The 25,302-nt window shown below is 35.0% G+C and overlaps 2 protein-coding genes and 1 long non-coding RNA gene across 4 annotated transcripts in view; 1 reads left to right on the forward strand and 2 right to left on the reverse strand.

The window, feature by feature from the left end:
* The window catches only part of LOC108973129 (mitochondrial thiamine pyrophosphate carrier-like), a 143,219-nt gene extending 129,310 nt beyond the window's left edge, over nucleotides 1-13,909 (reverse strand). The window contains exon 1 of one of the 2 annotated variants that reach the window (XM_018940162.1): nucleotides 13,765-13,909. The gene's annotated coding sequence lies outside the window, so the exon portion shown is untranslated. Of the gene's footprint in view, nucleotides 1-12,800; nucleotides 13,013-13,764 lie in introns of those variants that run through there. The other variant, XM_018940163.1, reaches the window with a different exon arrangement.
* The window catches only part of LOC108973130 (sodium channel protein 60E), a 256,070-nt gene that overhangs the window by 196,960 nt on the left and 33,808 nt on the right, over nucleotides 1-25,302 (forward strand). Inside the window, 12 exon segments of the mRNA XM_018940165.1 lie at nucleotides 16,513-16,721; nucleotides 16,795-17,122; nucleotides 17,186-17,268; nucleotides 17,494-17,713; nucleotides 17,787-17,921; nucleotides 17,988-18,209; nucleotides 18,276-18,861; nucleotides 20,326-20,414; nucleotides 20,480-20,605; nucleotides 20,675-20,845; nucleotides 20,909-21,102; nucleotides 21,176-21,407. Of these exon segments, the coding sequence (XP_018795710.1) occupies nucleotides 16,513-16,721; nucleotides 16,795-17,122; nucleotides 17,186-17,268; nucleotides 17,494-17,713; nucleotides 17,787-17,921; nucleotides 17,988-18,209; nucleotides 18,276-18,861; nucleotides 20,326-20,414; nucleotides 20,480-20,605; nucleotides 20,675-20,845; nucleotides 20,909-21,102; nucleotides 21,176-21,407 (2,595 nt within the window).
* LOC108973131 lies at nucleotides 15,562-16,248 on the reverse strand. The gene is made up of 3 exons (XR_001993710.1): nucleotides 16,155-16,248; nucleotides 15,800-15,888; nucleotides 15,562-15,721 (listed from the first exon to the last, which is right to left on the reverse strand). It is a non-coding gene; the product is annotated as an uncharacterized LOC108973131 (long non-coding RNA).

Here is a 25,302-nt window from a genome sequence, read left to right on the forward strand (position 1 = left end):
GGAAGTATGCATTCCAACTCCACAATTTTTTATCCCAACGTATTTAGAAATAATCATTTTGGCAATAATAACCGACTTTTGTTCCTACAAAGTAGAGGCGTAAAATTTAATAAAAACTGTTGAACAATTTCACGCAACAAACACCCGAGCATTGCTTGCTTTAACGCTTCCCCTTCCACTCTGTTGCCGACAAACAAAAAATTCAAATTACCGCATTTGTTTTGAGAACAAAGATGGAACATAAGTAAATAAGTGCATAATAAAAACCGGTGTAATAAATAAAACTCAGAACGTGACGCGACAAAGTCGAAAACAAAGCAGACGTTTGCAGGCGATTGCCTGCAATCATACAACAATAGCAATAAACGCAACCGAAACCGAAACCGAAACAAAAGCAGCTGTTGCAGCGAGAAAATTGAATGAAAGCAAAAGGCAAGAGCCGTAATAAATCTTTTTTTTTATATGCATATGAATATATGTAAGTGGTATGTATGTATGTATGTGTATGCAAAATTTTATTTTTGCTGCCTTCTGTACTATATGAAGACACTACGCGAATAATACACTTAAATACTACTAATACTAAAGTACTAAATAATCATAAGTGAATGAATATACAAACTAATTATACTTAAGTGAAAAGATTTCAAGTATATTATTAGCAAAGTGGAAGCGATTAGCGACTATTTGTTTATATTTCAAAGTGAAGTGCTAATTTCCAAACTCACAATTATAACGGGTGATCCAAGTAGAATTACTTTTTTCAATGACCGTTTTTAGCAGATCTCTTGTGTAAGTCTTGTCAAGTTGTCATGTTATTTTTGTTCAGTATTGTTCTGCATTTCATCGTGGAAAGACTAGAAGAACGTTTACAAATCGTTCAACTTTATTACGAATTGATTCACGTTCTGTACAGAATGTGTTTCGAGCGCTTCGCTCAACTTATGGTCAACATCATCGGCCTACTCAGCTTACTATTCACAACACCATCACCCATCCACACCGCATACCAGCCATAGCTAAGGGCGTACGCGTAGACTGTTGAAAGTCGTTTCCGCGCCGTATGAAACGACTTGGCGCATTTTACGTTGGGGTCTTAAATTGTAAAAATAAAAAATTACGTTTTGTTGTGGTTTGTGGTCGGTGGAATCATCGGTCCATATTTCTACTAAAATGATCCCGGTGGGAACGTAACCGACAACGCCGACCGTTATCGGTCTTTGAAAACCGAAATGAAATTGAATCTTGTGATCTCGGTGACATTTGGTTTCAACAAAACGGCGGCACTTCCCACGCGCATCAATCAACGTAAGCAGATAATTTCACGTTTTGAGCCGGTCGATTGGTCACCAAGATCGTATGATAATACAACGTTATTTTTTTTTTTTTTTTTTCTGTGAATATGTAAACTCTATGCGGACCATCCCGCTTTGATTAAGACCTGGAAGCTAAACATCACGCGTGCCATTCGCCAGTTAAAATACGAAATGCTCGTGTGAGTTACCGAAATTTGGACCCAAAGGATCGACCATTTGAGACGTAGCCGCTGCCAACATTTGAAAGAGATAATCTTCAATAAAGAAATGCCAGAGAATGTTCTCTCGAATGATAATAAACAATCCCCATTAAATTTGAAGTTTCTGTGTTTTTTCTTATTTCTTTATTCAAACAGAACTATTGAATTTAATTTTTGTATTGCTAAGTTTATAATTTGACGAAGTATCTTCACGATATTTGAAAAAACAATGATGAAATTTCAGAAGAAATTTTTTAGATCGAGGCACTAAAGCATATAGCAGACCATTTAGATGGTCTAGTTCGAACAATTTTCAATAAAATAAAAAAAATCGATTACCAATACGTCTTATTTACACACATTTTTCTTCAAAGTAATCTCCATGTAAAAAGTGATAGTTTTGCTGTTTTTCGAAAAAATTTAATGATTTCGGAACCAACCGTGCTTTCACTTTTCTTACGTCCAAATGATCTTTCAAAATGGTTTTCACTGATCCTTTGGATAATCCAACGATGTCAGTAAGAACTCTTACTGTTAATCGTCGATCCTTAAGCACCAATTCCTTTATTTTATTGACGTGTTGCTCATCAATTGTTAGCTGACCTAGACGTGGTTCGTCGTCAATGCGTTCCTGAGCTTTTTTGAGTAATCTGTACCAATCAAAAATACTTGCCCGCGACAAACAGTTATCACCAAGGTCAAGGTTACATTATTCTGAACTTTTCGACACCAGAAATTTCATTCCGCCCACAAAATTTAACGGAACTTTTTTGTTGAATAATATCACTCATCGAAAATTTACCGAATGCAATCTATTACTTCAGAAAGACAAACGTATACTAAACACTAATCATTATTTTGATGTGACATTTGGCACAGATGTCATTGATAGTCTTACCTAAAGCTAAAAGATATTTTAATTTAAATTAAAAAGCCTTACTATTTTTTGCCCACAGCAATATATAATATATTTAAAATAATTAATATGCGCTTAGAGACCATAAACTAAGTCAGAGAAAATGAAAAAGCTCAAACTACTAGACTTTACTGGACTTTAATGTCATTATGTGATTGACACACTAAGTTGTCCTAGTGAAACTTTCGCTTTCCTTTCTAACCGTGCTATTTTATCATTTTTACTTTTACTTCAAACAATGAATTTGCACTAATTAGCACCCACTTTTACTTAGCACATCACATTAGTCCTAACAAATAAAGCGGTTATCTTTGCTCAGAGTAAAGTTTAAATTTCCATTGTTGTTATGGAAACAATAGGTGATGTTGTTGTCGCTGTTAATGTTGTTTTTGCTGTTGTACATCGGTCATGTGAAAAGCTAGTGTCAAGTGACAACAACAAATTTGCACAGCTTGAGGTGTCACAACTAAACCGAGAAGCAAATAAATAAATTCGAAAATACACACACACATATGTATGTACATACATGCATATGAAAATACAAACATACATACATACATATATGAAAAGGCACACACTCTCGCAGGCATACATAGTATACATACATATATATTGTGTGTATTAATTTCCCGGCTAGTTTGTGTGTGCGTGTGTGTTAAAGTTACTTAACGGCGTTTGTCGACTAACAAACTAACAACAACAAAAACATCAGCAACACCCACTTACGCGCTATTGTTTTTGCTCGCTTAAATTTCGCTTGACTGCAGCAATAAGCCCAAAGTTTTCTTCGCCTTTTATTTGTTGTTACTGTACTGTTTTTTTTCTAATTTTCTGCTTTGTTTCGCAAAAGCATGCGCTGCAACAACAACTATGTATGAAAATCAACAAAGCACTAAGAATAAGTAAATACAAAGCCAATGTTATTTCTGCAGATTCTTGTTGGTATTTAGTAGTGTATATATATATATATATGTATGTGTGCATACAAACACAGATAAAAACTAGACAACTTGCTGGCAACTAACTACATATTTGTTTCATTCAATCTCTCGTTGCCACTCGCGCTTGATTACTCGCCATGTTGCCAAGCTGTTAAAAGTGCTGAGAATGAAAAAGTTGTTTTCCGTTTTGTTCCACGCTTTTTCTTCAACCAACTCGTACTTGGGCAATTATACTTTGGTCAGAAGTGCATACAATCACACACACACATACATACATGCAGATGTGCAGGCATACAAAGTGTGTTCAAAGTTGAAATGAAGAGGATAATCACAGAGCATCCTTGCACACACACACCTACAGATATTCATAGGCACACACATACATGCATAAATAGACACCCATTCATCTATAGAGGATGCACATATTCCAACCGAATGAAAACACTCACTAAACTAAACTTGTATGGCATAATAACGGTACATAGTTTATTTATATCTCTGCTCTTCAAACATTTCCAGTAACTTTTGTTACTGTTATAAACAGTTATGATCAAAACAAGAGGCACACCCATTCAGATTTTGCAATTATCCTAAAAAAAAACTATGATAAGGAATTAATTGAGATCGAATTCCTTTCAAATGAAAGAGTTCTCCATACAAGGGCTTCATTTTAATCGATAAGTTTGCATGACAGGTGTATAGATAGGACCAACACACTGATAAATTCCAGTTTACTACTGTGGGCTATTGGAGCGATGTGATCTCTATTCGGATACATGGATCCAAGGGCTTTAATCCTGCGAATCGACAGTTTGCACAAAAGGATAAACCCATATTAAATAGGTGGCTAGACCGATATTAAAATGTTCCTTTTTCTTTTTAGGGCCTTCATTTGTTGGGATTTGACGAAGCATTAATAGTTAAGGAAACTAAATGTCGAACGCGTGTTTTATCTCGTATGCCGGTGTAAGCCTTTTGAATGGCCTTTAGGTCTGCATAACGCTTTCCTTTCATAGGCAAATGAATTTTTCCGAAAAGGAAGAAGTCGCACGGTGCCATATCAGGTCAATACGTGGAGTGGTTAATGGTTAAAATGCGATTTTTGGTCAAATAATCGTCCTTCGAATGCTGGATTCTAAGCAATGCGGAACAAACCGTGCATACACCTTTCATAAGCCCAAATGTACGGATAAAATGCTATAAATCGATGTCTTAGATATGTTCAATTCCATTTCCATGAATTTCAATGATGATTTCGGCTGATTTTGATGAATTCAAATTCGATCGATAACGCACCAGTCGACGTATTATATAAATGGTGACACAAGGAGGGCGCTAGATTCAAAAAGTCCTGTTACCTATGGAACACACCTTGTATAAGATTCAACTCTGTGCGCAACCTCTTATCCTGCCGAGATGAATATCATTCGCCCTTTGGTTGACTCAGCTATCTTAGTGGACAGCACGGTCTCTATCTTTCTGCGTACTTGTGCTGCCACATTTTTTCTCTAGTGCTTTTGTCACACTTTCAGAGAACGCATTATCAAAAACAAGTTCGATGCCTAGGGTGACGGATTGCACCATTTCTCAACCATCCAAAGCACTTTGATTTTCTACGGTTAACAGGTACATAGTAAGAACATGCTATCGCATGTAGTGATGCGATCTTCAACGCTTTCGATCTTATTTCGTGATCTACGTGTAATATATTTTGTAGGAAAAATGTGAGGCTAAATGGCCCGAAAGGTTTCGCCATTGAATACTCTTTCCGTCCTACTTTCGGAATGAAAATTACCTTCAGACCGGTGATATCTCTCATCAGAATATCTCTCATCAATCAAACTTTCCAGAAGTACTGGAAAAATGTCATGACTGCTGCATACTGTAGTTGTCTGATATTGGCAGTTCCGACAGATAAGAATTCTTGGAGAGAAGTGGACGTGTGCAAAATGTCACATCGGACGCGTATATACTATCAAACAGTCGGCATGACTAAATCACCTCAGCTCATCACGCTGATCTTTCGTATATTTATTTTTTATGGGGCGTCAACTTCTCTTTCTTGGAATTACAAACTTTATAGTAAACTTAATATATCCCGTTTATAGTATAATTTTAATTGAACCACTGACCTCATCTTTTTCCACGGCAAGTAGCTTTATTTTTAGCAGTTATTTATTTTATCACTGCTAAAAATAATTTTCCCAAAACAATCAATAGTTCCTTCACAAGGATTCCAAAGGAACAAAATTGACACTTCCACAAACCGTTCCTGTTATTTTGACCATTACTGTATATAGTTGTTTCTAGTTTTTCTTACTTTAATAACCTTGTTCATACTTCTGTTATTTTGTGCTCTTTATTTTGTCTTGATTATTTCCGTTTTTTTCCTTCTTATTTTCGCGTTTATGTTGTTATTTTCTTTTATATCCTATTTTCTTATTCTCTACTTTTTTCCTTTTATTTTGTTTTTATTTCATGATTTTCTATTTCATTCTTATTTTTCTTACTACATTCTTGTTTTTATTTCACCTCATTCCCATACCACTTGTTCCGTCTACTTTTTTTCTGCTACCTTTTTTTCTTTTATCCTTTTTACGGTCCAGCACACGCTCCGTGGCAGTAGATAGTGGAAGATTTATGTGCGCATTGTGAAATTAAAATGCATGAAATTAATTGTTTTGTTGTTTCCACTCGCCATTATTAAATTCCTGCTGTTTCGACATTTGTTTTCTCATTTCTTTTGCTTGTTTTTTGCTGTGTAACTGTAATTTAGTTATCCTTTTACGCATTTTTTGCGTGTAATTTTTCGAGTAGTGCTCACAGATATTAAATTTCTGACCAGTGGTTGCCACTTGTTTACAAAGCGCCAAGCGAGATTCTAAATATACGTCTATATATACATACACAACGGTTTCTTCGTGAAGTGTAAGTGAATTTGTGGTCGTTGAATTGGAAATGAGTATTTTTGTTAGCAAATTTGTTGGAGGTTAGGTATGCAAAAATTAAAAGGGAAAAGTTTAGTAAATTTTTTAGTGTGATAAAGGGTGATGCGTTTTTGGTTACTCTCTTGAAAGGAAATAGGTTTATGCACATTGCATGAATCAATGAATTTATTGAGAGAACATTTCGGTGAGCAGATAATTTCACGATTTGGGCCGATCGTTTTGGTCACCAAGATATCACACCGTTAGACTTTTTACTGTGGGAATATGTAAAATGTAAAGTCTATGCGGAAAATCCCGCTTCGACTCAGGCCATGGAACAATACATTACGCATGTTATTCGTCATGTTTGGAAATGTTCGGACGAGTTATCAAAAATTGGATGGACCATTGAAACGTAGCCGCGGTCTGAGTTTTTTCTTCAAAAAAGTAGGGAGCCTCGATGAACTAAGTAGATGACCGAAAGAGAGTCTTATGGACAGCATAAAAAACGTACAAATTAATTTTTTTTATCACTATCCAGGTACTCGTATTTGAGTGGAACAAGGTAGTCAGTGAAGGTCGTGAAGTAAACGAAACTACGTCTCATGCAAGTCGTCCATCCAACTCTATTAATGACAATATCGAAATCATTGAAAATGTCAAAAAATAGTGCTTGCAAATCGTCGTGTTTTCGACAGAGAGTTCACAACATCTCTGAAGGATCGACTCGACACATTTTGGTGAAGGTTTTGGGTACGGAGCGTGATAATGCAAGATACGACGTCGAGTATAAATCGCAAAAGAGATGGCTCTGCATTCATCTAAAACATCATTAAGGGTGATGAGACGTGGATTTATGATTATACCGTCGAAATTATCCAACAATCTAGAAAGTAGTGCTCCAAAAATGAGCCGAAATCTGATGTACTGAAGGCCAACCCAGTCGAGGCCTTTAACAAAGATGTTAGTTTTCTAAAGATAACCTAAATAATATGTTAACGAAATATAAAATAAAATTTGCTACCAAATTTGTTAATATTAGCATAAATATTTATTAAGCAAAAAAAAATTAATGTAATTATGACACCAGACAAAGTAAATGAGAAGCACAAACAAACAAGCAAAAGGGCAAATGCAAAGCAAATAAAAGGGACGAAACAAAAAAGAGACAACTGAAAAAAGGGGGCACCGAAAATGCTTAGAAACAGTTAAAAGCAAAAGCAGAACTTAATGAACACCTCGAAAACCATTTAGCCATCGGAAAAGGGAAGGAACAGACATAAAAATAATGAGGCCTAATAAAAATGAAAATATGAACGAAAATGAATAAATAAATTTACTTTGTTTATACACGCTGTAGGAGCACACCAAACAGAGAGCAGAGCAGAGAACCATGTAATAACGGTATTATAACGTGCTGATACGATGCCATGATGCGGATAATGATGGCAATGATAAGAGTTGATGGCGGAACGCTGTCGTTGATTTTGTTGTTGGGGGAAGCCGTTGCTATTTACAGTCAGATGACGTTTGAGTTGTAAAAATGTCAAAAACACCGAAAGCTGATAAGAAGCAATGGTAATGTTTAGCGATTAATATGTCGCATGATAAGCTTACAGCTCTGAACATTGTTTATAAGTGGGAACAGATGTGAAAACCCGCGCATCACAAGCACTTTTGGATGCATGAAAAGGTTTTGTTGTTTTAGACTGCGTCTCTTACAGTTTTTGGTGGGTTGGAGCTTAAGACCGTAAAAATGGTAAAACATGGGTGTTTGTGAGAAGAAGACTATTTGAGGACTCATGACCCACTTTTGCATAAGTCTTTAGAACGGAATTTTTCTGAAATATTCCCTGGATCTGCTGCAACGTAATCAGACTCCAAAAAATGGCCGATGCCAGTTTAAAAAACATTGAATTCCAGGTAATTTTCGTCGTGGGACTTAAAATGACTACCGAAAAAAGATTGGAAGATAGCTTGGAATGTCCACCAACTGTACATTGTTACATATTAAACAAAAAATTTAGTTTAGATTAGGTAAAGTTCGGTTAGATTAGGCCGTTGAGTTTATCTTATCGATGAATCTCACTTGCATAGCTGTTGGATCTTTGTGTTACATATAACACCCTTAAAGTGGATCTCTAGATCCTTATTAAGCGACGAAGAATTTCACACCAAAAAGGCGATTAATATCAAACCCAGGTTGCCGAAGGTGCGTCTACCGAAATATTATAATCTCAGCCTGACAAAGGCCGTGTAATTGAATAGAAAGTGACAAGATGAGTTCACCTCACCTTTCTCGGGACAGCTTTGGAAAAGAGCGTCCCACATAATATTTACCCGCACGGCGTGTGAACCTATAAGACATTGTCTAACCGGCGAAAAGAGATGAGAATCTGGTCCTGAAGAATTTCGCAGTTGAACAAGCGCTTGCCGAGTTCACTTGTGGTTCATACGACGAACGATAGAACGCAAGGGGACATCAGCAGGAGTATGAAAATCAAAAAACTCAAACCTTCCATCTCTATTGTAGTGGGTACTTATACCATGTTTAGTGTAAAGAGGTGATAAGTTTCGACCGACACCTGCTAGCGGTAGCTCCCGACGACGGGTTATCAGTAAAATGCATGGTATTCGACAATTGGAGGCCGAAAACATTTCCGAAGTAATTTTGATGAATGCCGGCAGCATTGCACTTGCCAGGATATAAATCCGGATACGTTTCTATTACGTAGACTCAACTGTAGTGGGGGCAGATCCACAATTTTGGTCATTAAATATTATTAGAACAACATTGATCTGTGTTGTTGTTGTTGCAGTGCCAGAATTGTGTTCAGTTGACAGTTCTTGGTCGGATAAAAAACCATATTCCGTTCCGGTTACGGAGCGCGACTGTCGTGGGAACGCATCCTTCAAACTCATTAGTAGAAAGCTAAAGGTGAAAAAAGACCGCAGATTTTCAGTCCAAATTCAGATAGGTCCTTAATTTCTCATCTGTTTTTGTTATTTCATTTGAGACTGAACTGACGATGAAAAACTAAGAGTACTGGATAGAAAAGGGCATAATAGACCATAGGTCGCCGAGCAAAATCTCGATTATTTTCTATTTATCTTACGATGTATTATTAAAAATGTAACGGTAACTTTTGGTACGTACTGAGGCATGCTACGGCATTGGGTATAAAAATGGATATGGATTCCAATATTCCATGTTTTCTAATTTTGATTAATGAAATTGTGTCAAAAAGTGTCTCATCATAAAAAGCTTGCCCTGCTGAGGCGCCTAACACACAAATGAACGAGTAAATTTGTGAAATGTCAAAAGGTGCCTAGATATTATGAAGCTGGTAGGTAAGAAGACTCAAAGTATGCAAATAACTTTTTATCACGCCGCTATTAAGAGTAAAAGTAAGCAAAATGCCAGTGGAAATGGGTTGTGCTTTTGACTGGCAAAGCGCGGGAACGTCGCAACAAACAACAGCGCGGGTGCCAAATATAAATAGACAGCCGCGACTTCATAAAGATGTGAAGGACACGCCGGCAAAGGTGGCAAAATGGCTGCTGCGAAACGGAAATGAACCGCTTTTGCTAGCATTTATGGCATTAAGATAACTTAACATAAATTTACAGCAACAAATACAAACAAAGAGCGACGCGCTAACGAACTGCCAAAGGAGCGAGAGGAAATTTCAAAAGGATAACAGGCAACGCAACGGTAAAAGCAACAATAGAAAAAAAATCTTTTTGATTTATAAAATAAAGTGAAAGTTGAAAAGATTAAGTAGAAAATAGGCAAATGCTGGAGAGAGAGAGAGAGAGAGGGGGGGAAAGAGAGAAGCGGTGTAAGAAAGGTGAATGATACGCGACAGTGTGTTTGTAAAAACCTGGCAGGCATTTAGACGACGCAATTTGCTGCGTCAAAAGCGCTTTAATTTCCGCCCAAAATGACAGCGGTTTGCGTACACTCTAATACATACACACAAACATTAGCAAAATAGTGGCGTCAGCTTTCTTTAGAAATTGCACTGTAATGCTTTGAAAATCCCGCAATAAACATTTTCGCCTCCATTTGTTGGTAAACGCCTTTTTGCGCCCTCAAGTATGCAATGCTAATAATAACTAGACATACAGTTTGCAAAATATAAAGTTGTAATGAAAATTAAAATTAAAATGTAAAAGGAATGTATCATAATACATAAATAATACGGCAAGTAGAATAGCACTCTCAAGGACGCGCAATCATTTCGCCGACAAAGCGCTTACTAGACAACGAAGTCGGTAGCACGCAGAAGGCATATACGCCAACTAGTCCCTTAGTTTTTGAGTATTCAATCTTAAATTTTGTGTATGCCTTTTTCTCCCCAAGTAACTGCTAATTTGTCAGAACAGATTATATCGGACCATTACAGGATAAAGCTGCCATAAAAAAATTATACATACAAACTTTCAGAACAAAAGGAGATTTTTTATTTTTATTTATAATATTTCTGTAGAGTATTAAAGCTTCGGTGATCCCTGTTTGTTTATTCCTTTTTTCATAGTTGAAGAAACAATTGCTTTTGTTGTCTAACAAACAATAGTCACAGCCATTGCGCGCGCTTTTTATATGCTGCTGAATTCAATATTCACTCTTCGGATAAAAGTTTTTTTTTTTTTTCAACAAACACACAGCCTACTTAAGTAGGTACTTGGTAGTGACAAAATATATACATACTTGCAAGATGTGTCCAAGTTTAATGTTTACAAAGGCAAACAGCTAGGCGTTATGTGCTATTTATATATATATATATATAGTTATACAAAATTATATGCTACCTTCGCAGTTCTATTATACACTTGACGCCTATTGGCTGCTACACAGCTGGTTGAAACTAGCAGTGGCAGATTTAATGAGCGTACAAACCGACAATGCTGATATTATCAACGCTTTGCCACATCTCTAGCCTGCCACAATATAACCACAATGTTAATAAGTACATCCATGTAGACAATTTCTACTTTTGCTTATTGTCTTAAGACATTTATTGCAGTTGTTTTCTGGCGCTGCTTTTATTGTTATAATTTTATTGCTATGAGCTTGGATTGCCGCAACGTGGCTTTAACCTTCCTATACCCGCGCACAGTCTGTGAGACCGACGAAACAGTTTTTCGTAAATATTTTTTAGGCTGTTTTGGAAAGACTGATAATCATTAAGGTAATAAATAATTTATGTTAATAATTGCTATTTTTTGTTTTATTACATCCTATATTTCCTATAAAATAAAAAAAAATATAAACGGTTTTATAGACAGTCACGGTCTGTCACACCGTGCGCGGGTATAGGTGTTAAGACATTTGGCGCGGGTATAGGAAGGTTAATTAAGCATCTTAGGAAAGTTTACCTACTTTTTCATATATTTTAATATAGTTTGGTTTAGTTGATATTGTAAGTTCCCTAATAAGTAGAGAAACAAAAGTCAAACAGAATTTTCGTTTCTTAATTATACACGTTTATTTATTATTAATTGTTTTGCTGCTGATCATTTGCTTTTTGGTCTAAGTAAACCTTATTAACCTGTTTTTAAACAAAAAATCCAAATCGATTTAAGATTATATTTTAAAACGTGTTTAATGAATTTATCGTGCTTGAAAAACACATCCATCTTTGCAATATGTTTAACAAAACTTTTAAATTATTTTTAAATATTTGTGCATACAAATGCTTTAAACAAACAGCATTCGAGCGATATTATATATATATATATTTTTTTTTTTTTTTCTTTGAGCGCTCTCTCGTAATACACACACATTGTATCGAGGGATGACCTAATTTTATCCTTAACGAAATATTACTAATACATAACAACTATTAAACAAAAAAATTCTTTTCTATACGTTTTCATTTGTTGTTTCCACATTAAAACAAGCTATTTAATTTTAATAAAAGGTCCATATTTTCATAGTCTCATGAATTTAATGGCAATATTTCAACTAATATATAAAAAGTAGACTGTATATAAATCAAATTGTTATCAAAAGTAATTGAAAGTAAATCTGAAAAACGACACAAAAGAACATTATTGACTGTCGTTATCAATTAAAACTTTTTCTACTGATAGCACCAGTCCTATAGCAATAATTTCAAACAGCTGTTTTTATACATAGACGCATACGTCACGTACTACATATGTTTATGGGTGTATGTATGTACAAAAAATTGGGCCAGGTTGGCAATTGTTTAAGTGGTCAATGGAATAATTTCATTGAAAAAATACTAACGTGTTTCATAAGACAATTGGGAAATCTCTGTTTAAGCCAGACGCTGCCAAATTTGGAAACTAAATCCTAAGCTACATACATACGTACATACATACATACACTTAATGCGTGGTACTTTGTATTCATTCCTCAACTATATGTTTGGTAGCACTAGAGTTAGATTTCAATTATATTATATCAAAAAGTATAGATAAAAATGTATATAATAATATTTATGCATACATTAGTTAGAAAAACTTACAAAAATTTCCACAAGAACTAACTAACTTCCGCTACGGTAGGCTTTCTAATTTGTATAAGAGTAGCGTCACGTAGTCAAATTATTACTTTTTACCTATTTGTTAATGTTTAGCACGTAAATACAACTGTTATTTTTGTAATGTATCAGTTCCATGCGAGTTACTTTGTAATCAGTTAAAGATAATTGCTAAGGCATCAACCTAATCTTGTCAGTGAACCAATATAAACAATTTTGTAGTATGCAAGGAAGCGCCACAAAAAAATTATATTTAATTTCTAGCCACTCTTGACAAACAAAAGAAAGATTACACGCGCCTAGATATGTACAAACAACAACAAAGACAACAGCCGGTATTTGTAGTAGGTAAACATGTTATGTATTTGGTAGGCTAACTTGACCGGCGAAGCGAACGCCGTATCAAAAAGCTAAAAGCAAGAATATTTCGAAGTCACATCACCAAAAGCAGAGAACTTCGAAAGAATGCGCAACAAAAAATGTACAGCTGTGGTCATTTCAATCAAATAAGAGCGCATATATTATATTTTCGTCATTAATATTATTTGATACGTCCTTGATTATTTAAATTCTAATATCAACAGACAAACCATAGAAGGTTTTCATTTTTACTAATGACTTCGAATTCTTAGTAAAACAATAATTGAAAGTGCAGGAAAAGCAACATTTTGCAAAATTATTTGTAGAATTTCAATAAATTTCAAGCAATTTATTATACACATGCATAAATGTATAAGTTGGCATCTTCATTTAAAATTAGCACATTCACGCACAATTTGCTATGCACAAAATACACGCTTTAACCGCAAAAGCATCATTTGGCGCAACAACAAGAATAAGCACTCGCACTCCGATAACCGTAAGCTCATCCCAATAAGAATATTAGACATTTAACAAAATGACAATTACGCCGCATTTTTGCGAATAATTAAATTACTATTGCACTCACCAAATTATTATTTTATTTAAATGCCACAAATTTTGTCTCAAAATTGCATAATTCGCAATTTTTTCTGTTACACAATTACCGCAAAATGTACAAATATTCTTGTTGACCACGCTATAAGCTACTTTTCCATACGATAGCAAACGACGCGGCGAAACGAATGTAAACAATAGAAGGGGTGTTCGAAACTCGAAGCCAGATGTTGCCGACACTGAGAGCTTTGCCAGATGTAAAGACTAGAGATTTATGTTAATTGTTATAATTTGTCAAAGTGCCTTCAAGTTCAAATTATCTTTAAGTTTAATTAGTATATTTAAAATTTAGACCAAAAGCTCATTTTATCTTTGTTATGATTGAAAACTAATATATTTAGTAAACACAGACATATTTGATATCTGACACGACACTGGATCAACGAAATTCAAATAGCATCACATGGCAGTGGTTCTTTTTTAGTGAGCTACAAAGCTATAACAACAAAAATATTTAACTACGAATTCGCCGTTGAAAAGAGGCACACATAAAATATCATAAATGCAAGTTCATTTGTGGAAAATGATACTCACTACCTTTATATTAATAGTTTAGAAAGTTTTTCTTAATGAAAAAAAAAATATGTTAATTTTACTATAATTGAGCTTAAACAACCGGAAATCACTCTCATTAATATCATCCCAAATACTCAAACAAGCCAGCACAGAGATCGTAAAACAATTGAACAATAAATTTATTTATTTATTTAAATGTGAGCTGTGAAAATATACAGACAGATTTCTTAAGTCTTTAAGTCTTAAAACAATTGAACTGTAAAATCATTGTAAGTTCTCTGGTTGAATCCACAAGTAGAAAAGAAAATTAAAGGGATTCGTTTGTATAAATTACACATTTACTATTGTTCCAAGATCTTTTCCAAATTTTGAAACACATGTTTCGGGACTTATTCAAGTAAGCCTAACCTACTTGATGAATGTTTAGTGCCGGTGTAAACTACATACAAAACTAATTTGAAAAGAAACTTCAATGTTTCCAAATATCTTTACATTAATTAGATCGCTTAGAATTCCCACATCCATTTTATTTTGTTTCTTGCAAAATTGTTTGTTTCCTACCGAATATTGTACATACAGCAGTGTGAAGAATTTTCTGATTGCAGTTATTCTATTCGCAAGTTCTTTACGCATATTAAAATACTTTATTACTAATAAAATACTCAGCTAATTTCCTAACTCGAACCATACATTACAATTTTTTTCAAAATATAGAAAAGACAGTAGCGAAATTGAGCTACACTTCAATTCCAACTTTCTAACAATCCAAATACCTACTCTCTCTCTGTTTAATAAGGGCTATCGGGCATGAAACTTGAAAATCTTTGGGGCATATGTTCATTATATTACAATAAAATTTTCCCCAAGAATGTAAAATTTGAGTCACTATCGCTATTACCTGTTAATCCCTCCATTTAGTAATGCAAATGACCATTTTCGTTCAATCTAAACAAGATTAAGCCAATAGGTCTATAAAACACATTATCCGTAATATTGAAATAATATAACTTTTACCCCCTACTAGATAAACATAAAAACTGCATATCAAATTGTCGAGCACATGTTTTTCATCTGTGAACGTCTTTCGACCAACAACTACTATTTGATTTGTCACACTGTTATATGTTTGAGGTTATGCTTAAAACGTGGTATGCTATTTGAACAAATGTTTTATGCGAGTAGTTCTAAAATCCACATATTATGTGTATACTACATCTGAAGTTCACCTTCCATTGCAAATAATAAAAATCACTTTTTATAATTTTTTCACCTCCAGCAAAAATTTAAAGAAATTCTTTATTTCAAACAATTTACACTTTAATGTAAACTTTCCGAAACGCGCCCAAAAATTTGGTAGCGAACTTTTACTCGAAGCTTTTTAATGAGATGTCAGGTTGAAGTGTGTAAAAAACCTGCAACAAAAATAAATGTGAATTAGTTACAAGTCATTTGGAGCGCTAGCGTTTCACGCTGTAATAACCAATACTTACATTCTTCAACGCCGTCAACGGGTTTATTTGGACCTTGCGCGCATCTTCCTGCGTTTACGCTTCAACCTCCGCATACGCTTCTTACGCCACTATAATTTAAAAACAAAAAATACACAAAATTAGAAAAATTCACAAATGGCAAGAAATTTTCAGCAAAATTGTCAATTCAACCACGTGTGTCTACGCAAATCTACAGCAATGGCGGCCGGCCGCACCAAAATGTTTTTAAACAATGTAAAAAGTATTTTAAAACTCCTTGAAATTAAATAAGCATTGTTAACACTTTGCAAACATCAAATTCCAATTGTTGGTTTAATATTTTTTAACACTTTGTACACTTTTATGAGAAAATTACCTTAGCTCTCATTTTTCTTTCTTCACACGAAGACGGTTAAAGAACGAAAGAAAGATGAACGGAACTTCATTCGCAAGACAACTTTTTCTGAGCAGCGCTGCCAACATTTGGCTCACAAAACGCATGCGCTGAATGTTTCAGGGTTGTATTTTTCCTAACGCCACCAGATGTCGCAGAGCGGTGCATTTGCTGACAGGAAATTAGTTATACTAAACACCCGCAAGGCTTTTCTAATTTGAGTGCACGGTTAAGCGTCCAATTAATAAATGTAAAATTTAATTGTTTTACTTGATTTAATTTTCAAGAATTTACAACGTATTTTTACAAATATTTAATATAATTATTTATTTCATTGCAGACATTCTGTGTAGTCTCCAAACGATTTCGGAAAAACTACATACATCGCTTCACCGGTACGAAGAGTCTCTTCCTTTTCCATCCATGGAGTACAGCACGTCGGGTATGCGTCTACATAGCAACGAATCAATTCTTCGACTACTGCGTCATGGCCACAATTCTATTCAACTGCATTTTTTTAGCCATGACCGAGACGGTGGAGGAGGCCGAGTAAGTTTCGTAAAGCAAAACATAACCTCCACAGCATATAATGTTGATATACACATCCTTTTCCTGTTTGCAGATATATCTTCCTAGCAATTTACTCCATTGAAATGGTAATCAAAATCGTTGCCAAAGGCTTCCTACTCAACAAGTACACCTATCTACGCAATCCATGGAATTGGTTGGACTTTGTTGTAATAACAAGTGGTTATGCCACTATCGGCATGGAGGTGGGCAATCTGGCCGGTTTACGTACATTTCGCGTGTTGCGCGCCCTAAAGACTGTTTCAATAATGCCAGGACTAAAGACTATCATCAATGCACTATTGCACTCATTCCGCCAATTGGCCGAGGTCATGACATTAACCATTTTTTGTTTAATGGTCTTTGCACTGTTCGCACTACAGGTATGTAAAAACTAACGGTATAACTTTTAGTGCGGAATATTAATTTATATTTCTTCGCAATAGGTTTATATGGGTGAACTGAGAAATAAGTGTGTGAGAAATCTTCCAGACGATTGGGTTAATACCACAGACTTGGAGTGGCGCAGGTGCGTAATGAATGATTTCACAAATATTTTTAGGGTTAGGTGTACGCATAGACACGGAAAGACGAGGATTTTAAAGAACTCTTTGTAATTATAGAATAAAATATGTTAAGTGAATATGTCCAAAATATTATACTTAGGGAAAATGCAAAAAAAACAAAAACAGTTTTTTTTTTAAGTCTGACTACTCCTAACCCTACTTTCATTATCTTCCTGCGTTGTCAACAGCTGGATCAACGACACCGACAACTGGCTGTACGACGACGAGGAAATGCCAATGCTTTGTGGCAATTTAACTGGCGCTCGCCACTGCCCTACGGATTACACTTGCCTTTGCGTGGGTGAGAACCCGAATCATGGTTATACGAACTTCGATAACTTTATGTGGTCCATGCTAACAACTTTCCAGTTGATTACATTGGACTATTGGGAGAACGTTTACAATATGGTGAGCGTTATTGTGGATATTTAAAATAATATTTTTTTTTTTTTTTTTTATTTTATGAAAATTATTATTACAGGTATTGGCCACATCTGGTCCCATGAGTGTGTCATTTTTTACCGTGGTTGTGTTTTTTGGCTCATTTTATTTAATTAATCTAATGTTAGCCGTAGTTGCACTAAGTTACGAGGAAGAAGCCGAAATCACAAACGAAGTGAGTTGCCATAACCCAACTTACAGACATTTATTGAAACATTTTAATTTTAATTAAAACTTTTAGGAACGCAAGAAAGACTTATTGGATCATCGCGATGATTCAACATTTAGCTTCGACCCGTCCGTTTTAAATGTAAAAAAATTAAATAAGAACAATAAGAAGAAGATCGATTCGCGTAAGGGTGTACTGCTAGCGTCGTATAGCAAAAAGAAGACACGCCGAAAAAAGGTGAAAGGTGGAAAAGATGGTGCCAACAACAATAACGATAGCAACGGAAATGGCCAAGTAAATTGCCACAACTTTCTTAAATTAATTTCTTATATTTATTAATATTTTCACACAATTTTGCAGAATAAAAGTAGATCCGTTACGCCCAGCCCAGGTCCCAGTCCACGCCACAGCAATGCTGAACGTCCCAAACAGCTGCAATTGCAGCTCACCACAACCCCACAGCAGCAGCAGCAGCAGCAGCAACAACAACTGCTGCCAACACCCATTGCACAACAGCAACAACTAAAGGAACAGCAACAATCACAACCAACACCACAAGCGCTAACACCGAAAGAGGCGCAGACTGCTCGCACACGTATTTGCTTCCAAGAAGATGGCAATAAAAATCCCAATATGTTATATCCATCCGATTATAAAGGACAATTGCTGCCTGGCAGCCGTCAGGCCAGCTCCAACTCCAGTGGTGTGAATCGCGAGTCATCGCAAGACGATTCCGGTGTGGTGGATGATCATGAGGAGCAAGAGGTCGGCACCGAAATGGTCAATGTATCCACAGTGGAGCTGCCAAATGAGTTGACCTCGGTAACGTTGGCTCTGTCGCCGCGCGAGGTGCGGCTCATCAAGTGCAATGGCAACATTGCGCGCATTAAGAAGCATAACATTTATGCGCTGCATCAGGAATTCTCCTCGGAAATTGTGGTGATCGGTGAGTTAATGAATGATTATTATTATTTTTTTTTTAATTACTTTTTGTAAAAATATTGTATAATCTTTTTTGAGCTTCTGATCAAATTTGCGTCGAATTGGCTACTTTCATGCGAGCCGACTATTCAACGCTGTTAAAAACCTTTTTCACGATACATTGCTTGAAAACCTCTGTGTTGGCAGAGGATGTCAACATCTCTTATAGATTGACTCAACATATTTTAGTTAAAGTTTTGAATAAATAGATAGATTGAAATTTGAGGAATGCACTGCTACCCGTGGTCTAATGTGTCCCCTCTTGTTATTACAACACTTTGTTTAAACCAGTCTAATCAAAGAGTCTTATTAGAGAATTTGTACTCCGGTGTCTCCGCTCTTTGGTCGCAGAAGCAACACTGATCCGTGGAACACCACGCTATCTTGCGCAGATGACACCGCAGACTGCCGTGAACTGTATATCTGGGAAGAGCGTTTAGTTTCTTGAACCATTTTGTTACGAACTGTTCCAGAAACAGCCTCGTCTTTCGAAGCCCAGACACTTGTAGCCAGTAGGGTTTTCTATTACTTCTTTCCGTATCCGGATATCAAATTTTTCCGGGGATAGTTGTTCGCTGGAATAATCTCTGCCAATCTGGTAATCGCATAGACCTCAGTTTGCCAATTTCGAGCTGTCTGTATACCATTGCATTGTACTCCTACGAAGGTACTCCTCAAGGATGGAGTACTCCGACTCACTTTTGCAGTCCCTTGAGACTTTAAATCCCTTTATAAAGTAAGTTTTCTAGGTAGTGTCATACTTAGGAAAGATTACCAAAGGTAGACTCTCTCCAATGGTACGCTGTTTATGAGCGCTTACTACCCTGTTCTTACCTTGAAGCTTTTTATTGCTATTTCCACAACAATATGTGGCGGAGTGAGGTCCATAATTACCTCTGGTATAGCGGCTGGGAGTTTTGGGTATGAAGCGCGTTAAAGCTCTTCTTCTGCTAATTTATTTGTGCAGACACCGCTTATGCGGTTGGAGCTCGACTCGACCAAATTATGCTGGCAACGTAGCGAGGACCCTAGCTTCATTAAATCCATTAGATACTGGTGGCGAAATCTGAGTTTATGAATACGACTCTGAAACTGTCCAAGAATCTAGCAAATGTCGCTCCAAACGCTCCAGAAAATAGTAAAAATTCGCGGAGAAACTGATGGTTATCCCAGCCGAGGCTTATACACTGGGATGACCTTCAATTTCTTCAGCGAATTTTGGGTTTTTCGCTCTCGCTTTCCAAGTATGTATAATGAAAATGGCTTGCTTGTGTTGGCTTAAAATGAGTCTACTACGAAGATTAAAGACTTGTATAAAGAAACGTGAAAATTATTATTATTTGTCAATTCGGTTCAAATTTGATCAGAGCATGTAATTTTTATTATTTATGTACATACATATATTTATATCAATATTTTATTTTCTCAGATGATCTTCCCGATCGTAATTGTGATAGATGCATACAATGTTGCGTCAACTATGAAGGTTGGCTGCAGTTCCAGAACTGTCTCTATAAAGTAAAGAACACAATTTAATGGTATAAATCGAATTTTTATTATTTGTTGTTATTTTTCTATTGCAGGTGGTGCGTGATCCACTTTTCGAATTAGCCATAACGCTCTGCATAGTTCTAAACACGGCATTTCTGGCCATGGAGCATCATGGCATGAGTGAGAACTTTCGCAATGCATTAGACGTTGGCAATAAAGTGCGTAACTCAAACACTCCTGCCACTTGCAGTTATATTTTATAAAAAAATACACGTTCTCTCCGACAGGTTTTTACATCGATTTTCACATTCGAATGCATCATTAAGTTAATGGCATTGTCGAAGGATTTTTTTCTATGCGGCTGGAACATTTTCGATCTGATCATTGTGACAGCCAGTTTATTAGACATTATATTTGAGTTGGTGGATGGTCTTAGTGTGCTGCGGGGCTTGCGTTTGGTGTGTAACGCTTGATTTTCATATATTTGTGTAAAGATTATACTTTAATTTACTTACGAACAGCTCCGCGTGCTCAAGTTAGCGCAATCTTGGACCACAATGAAGGTGCTGCTCAGCATTATCATATCGACAATAGGTGCTTTGGGTAATCTTACCCTGATTTTAGTTATAGTCATATATATTTTCGCTGTGATCGGTATGCAATTGTTTTCGAAAGATTACACACCCGAGAAATTCGATCCAGACCCAGTGCCAAGGTATGCCAATGAAATAGAAATTATTTATAAATTTCCAATAAATGTTTGTGAATTTATGAAAATGTGCTTGCAGGTGGAATTTTAACGATTTTTTCCATTCGTTCATGATGATATTTCGCATATTGTGTGGTGAGTGGATTGAGCCGTTGTGGGATTGTATGCGTGCGGAGGAGGAGCAGGGCGCCTCATCGTGCTTTGCCATATTCTTGCCAACGCTAGTGATGGGCAATTTCATGGTGCTAAACTTGTTCTTGGCGTTGTTGCTCAACAGTTTCAATTCGGAGGAATTGAAGTCGAAAAAGGAGGTAAAGTATGCACAATTTTCACCCACTTCCCCACAAATAAGCGTCTTAATTATGCCGAATAAACGGCGTGCGCGTTTATTATGTGTTTTTCTTACAAAATATATATGTGTATGTTTGTGGTTCTTGTCAAAAAAAAAAAACAAAATAATAATATTGATAAATGTAAGCAAAACCCGAATATTAAAACTCACTTAAATCGTTTGCCATAAAATACAAACCAAAATCTCCGTTATGCGCTAAAAATAATCACCTAACAAACCTAATTTTAAATGCAAAAATAAAGCAGAAAAAAAATGTTTGTTAGTTTTCAATTTTTATTGGTGTTAGTGTGCAAACAATGCAAATTATTTGTGTTAAAAAATGTTTTTTGAGTTTTTTTTAAACTAAATTCCATGAATTTACAATGTGTAAGCGCTTTGCATTGATCGAATATTATTTGCTATTTGCATATATTTTTAATATAGCTGTGTGCGTGTGTGTATTTCTCTATTTTCGAATTGCACTTTGATGTTTTGTGTTCAGCTGCACAAATCATCGCTTTGAAAATGGTTTTTAAATGTATTCTGCAGAATATTTGCTTTATTTTAGTTATTTATAATAATCTTCTTTACAAAATTCAATAATTTCCTTGGTTCTACCTATTTTTTATAATAGTTTATATTTATTTATTTTTTATTTAATTTTTCAGAGATGTAAATAGTTTACAACTCAGTAATTTTTAAGATTATTAAATATACATATATATTTTATTATTTAGTTTATTAATTTTCTTGTTGCACACTTTAATAATCGTATATCTTAAATAATCTTAATCGTAATCTTTAGCTAAATTAATTTTTTTTTTTACTTTTTTCTTATTAATGGGGGAAGTATCCGCAAAAGCCGAAACATTTTACTTCTTCGGGATTTTTCATATTTCATTCTGACAAAAAAAAGGAACTGGAAATTGTAAATAGAACGCAAGATATTTAATTATTCATTATTATTTTTAATTTGGTCGCCTTCAAAGTAATGCCCACCAGATATAAGTTCCAGTCCTCTAAACACTTTTTGGGATGGCTTTCAGCTCCTTCAGTGACTTTTGTTTTAACTCATTCGATGGTGCATTATCATCGTGTAAAATCCATGAGTTGTTCTTCCACAATTCCAGCCGTGCTCCCTTCGGAACAAATTCACGATGTACCAAACCACGAATGCCGAAAAAACAATGAGCAGTAACTCGATTTTTGAGCGGCTTTGGTGTGGTTTTTTTTTAGTTTCGGCTCGTTTTTCCCTCCATTCTGGTGATTGTTACCTTGAAACTCATAAAACCATGTCTTGTCTACAGTTATAATGCACAACATGAATGTAGGATCGGAATTCGCACGATCAAGCCTGTACAAAGAGACCTGTATACGGTACCCTTTTTGAAAACAAAAAAATCAGTTTTATTTGGTTGAGTCGAGCAAGAACGCGTTTCATATCCAAAGTCATTCGAATGGACTCGCGAGGGTTGTCGAGCTCCCTCGCGATCATTCTCTCTAACACTTGCCAGACGATTTTCAAGCACCAGGTCCTTTACTTTCTTAATATTTTCATCAGTTGAAGAGGTCGAAGGCACAAAACGTGGCATGTCTCCAATGATCTCTCTACCATCTTTGAAGACTTTGTAACAATCGTAGGCTTGTGTTTTTTAATAAAACTGAATCACCGTAAGCCTTTTCCAATATTGGCAACGAACCGCATACGAAAATTGGTTAGAATTACAAAATTTGAGACAAATTCTTGATTCCGTATTTTATTTCATTGTAAAAATCGCAACGCATGCACTTGTGAGGTTCACCGAATTCAGGAGCTACTGTAAACAAACTGGTTCACAGATCGCGCTCATATTTGGCATGGAAATTAAGGACAGTCCTACTAACTTAGGTTTTTTTTAAATATCATTTCAAAGTGATTTTTTATCTTAATGTATAACTTTCTAAATGAATCGTTCACTTAATTTCAATAAAATTTTACATAAGTTTGACCAACCTAAACAGCTGGAAGGTCGGAAACCACTATACTGAGTTTATTGGGGACAGGAAAAGTATGGCCGGATTGTGAAGACAATTTACTCACTGGCTGACATATTGGTCGATCGGGTAGGTACTCAGGTACTCGGTAGACTATAAGGTACTCAGTGTTATATTTTCACTTAATTTTCATCGGATACTTTACACATTTACCCGTATATACGGTATAATCCCAACTGGAAGTTACCATTCTTATTTTAGGTATATGGAAGCTACGTGTAGTATTAACGCGATTTCATATATTTTTGACACTACGACATCCAATCATCATTACCAAGCAAAAAAGCTCTCTGAGTTTCAATTATATACCTACACTTTCTGAACAATATATGAGGTGTAAAGTCAACCATTTGTTTGAAAGTCCTAATTTTAGCTATACACCTTGTCCAGAAGCTGTTGGGAATTCTTCATTAAATCTCCCGCTTATATGGAAGACAGGTTAACTTTTTTCCTAGGTTGGTACAACTTTCTTTAACTATGATGAGGTGTGGCAATGAAGAATTCCCGATACTTTATTGACTGGGTGCATAAGGGCTAGGCCAAGTTTTCACCCGATTTTAGGTATATTCTAGGTATATTCTCATAGGCTACGGCACTATTGTCGTGTTTGAGCTATTTTTTACATAAAGATGTACTAATATCTTTATTGCATTAAAGGTATGATCCGATTTCGACAATTTGTAGAGTCCATTTTAAAGTTATAAAGAAGCGGTTGGAATTGGCTGTGTTATATAGGAAGTAGGCGTGATTGTCAACCCATGCTGAAAGCGCCAACCACTTTCTAGCGGCATATCTTTCACAATTTTTAAAATGATCTTTTGTAATTTTGTGATAGTTTTCTTAGAGCATGTACATACTTATCGATAAGAGCAATAAAAAATAAATTTTTTGAAACGTCTTCGAGTATTTCCCCTATTCAATTATTTTTTATATTTTTGTATTCAGTATAATGAGCTAAAAAATATAATTATTAATTCGGAATGAAAAAGTTTTTCATTCAATTATATAATTTTAATTGAAATTGTTAATATCATGAAAATATATTTTGTAATCAGCTATTTACTATCTAAATGATGCATATATTTTTCAAAATAAAATTATTTTTTTCCTATTTTTTGACATTAATTAATGAATTTTTATTATATCCATTCTCTTAATATTACGAATTTTGATTTCAAAATTTTTTAAAGCACTTATAAAATTTTACATATAAAAATATATATTTATTTTTTTGTTCTCTTTATTTAATTTAATTTCTGTGCGAATGCCGAAGACCTAAAATATACATATTTCAATACTATTATAAAAACAACAAGACAGCGCATACAGTTATGAATATATTATTTAATATACATATCTACATATATTTATGAATACAGTTATATACCCAAGCATTGTGCCTTATATTTACACAAATACACACGCACACTTATAACAACATTTCAATGACAAAAAAGAATACAAATGTTTACTGCTGTCTAAAATTTGAGCAGTTGTTTCAATATTTTGAGTAGCAAAAAGTACAGAGCTTAAAATTAGGCTTTTAATGATTGAAAAAAACTTAAACACAGACTACTGGTAAATGTATAAAAAAAAAACATCATATTATTGTACTTGGTTACATAATTTTATAAATTTAAACGGTTAAAGTAAATATCACGAATTGACATACTTGAAATTCAGCATTATTTGAACGAATTTGTAAAGGACATTGTATGCATGGTATTTTATAATCGCGAAGATTATAACTAAAAGTAATAAACTAATTTTAAATCGTATTAAAAATATAAATGAATCAGTAGAATTGGATTGAAAAAAATATTCACTTTTTCCCAATAATT

This window comes from Bactrocera latifrons, unplaced genomic scaffold (assembly GCF_001853355.1).
Source record: "Bactrocera latifrons isolate USDA-ARS-PBARC rearing strain unplaced genomic scaffold, ASM185335v1 scaffold_46, whole genome shotgun sequence".
In the NCBI taxonomy this organism is placed as follows: Eukaryota; Metazoa; Arthropoda; class Insecta; order Diptera; family Tephritidae; genus Bactrocera; species Bactrocera latifrons.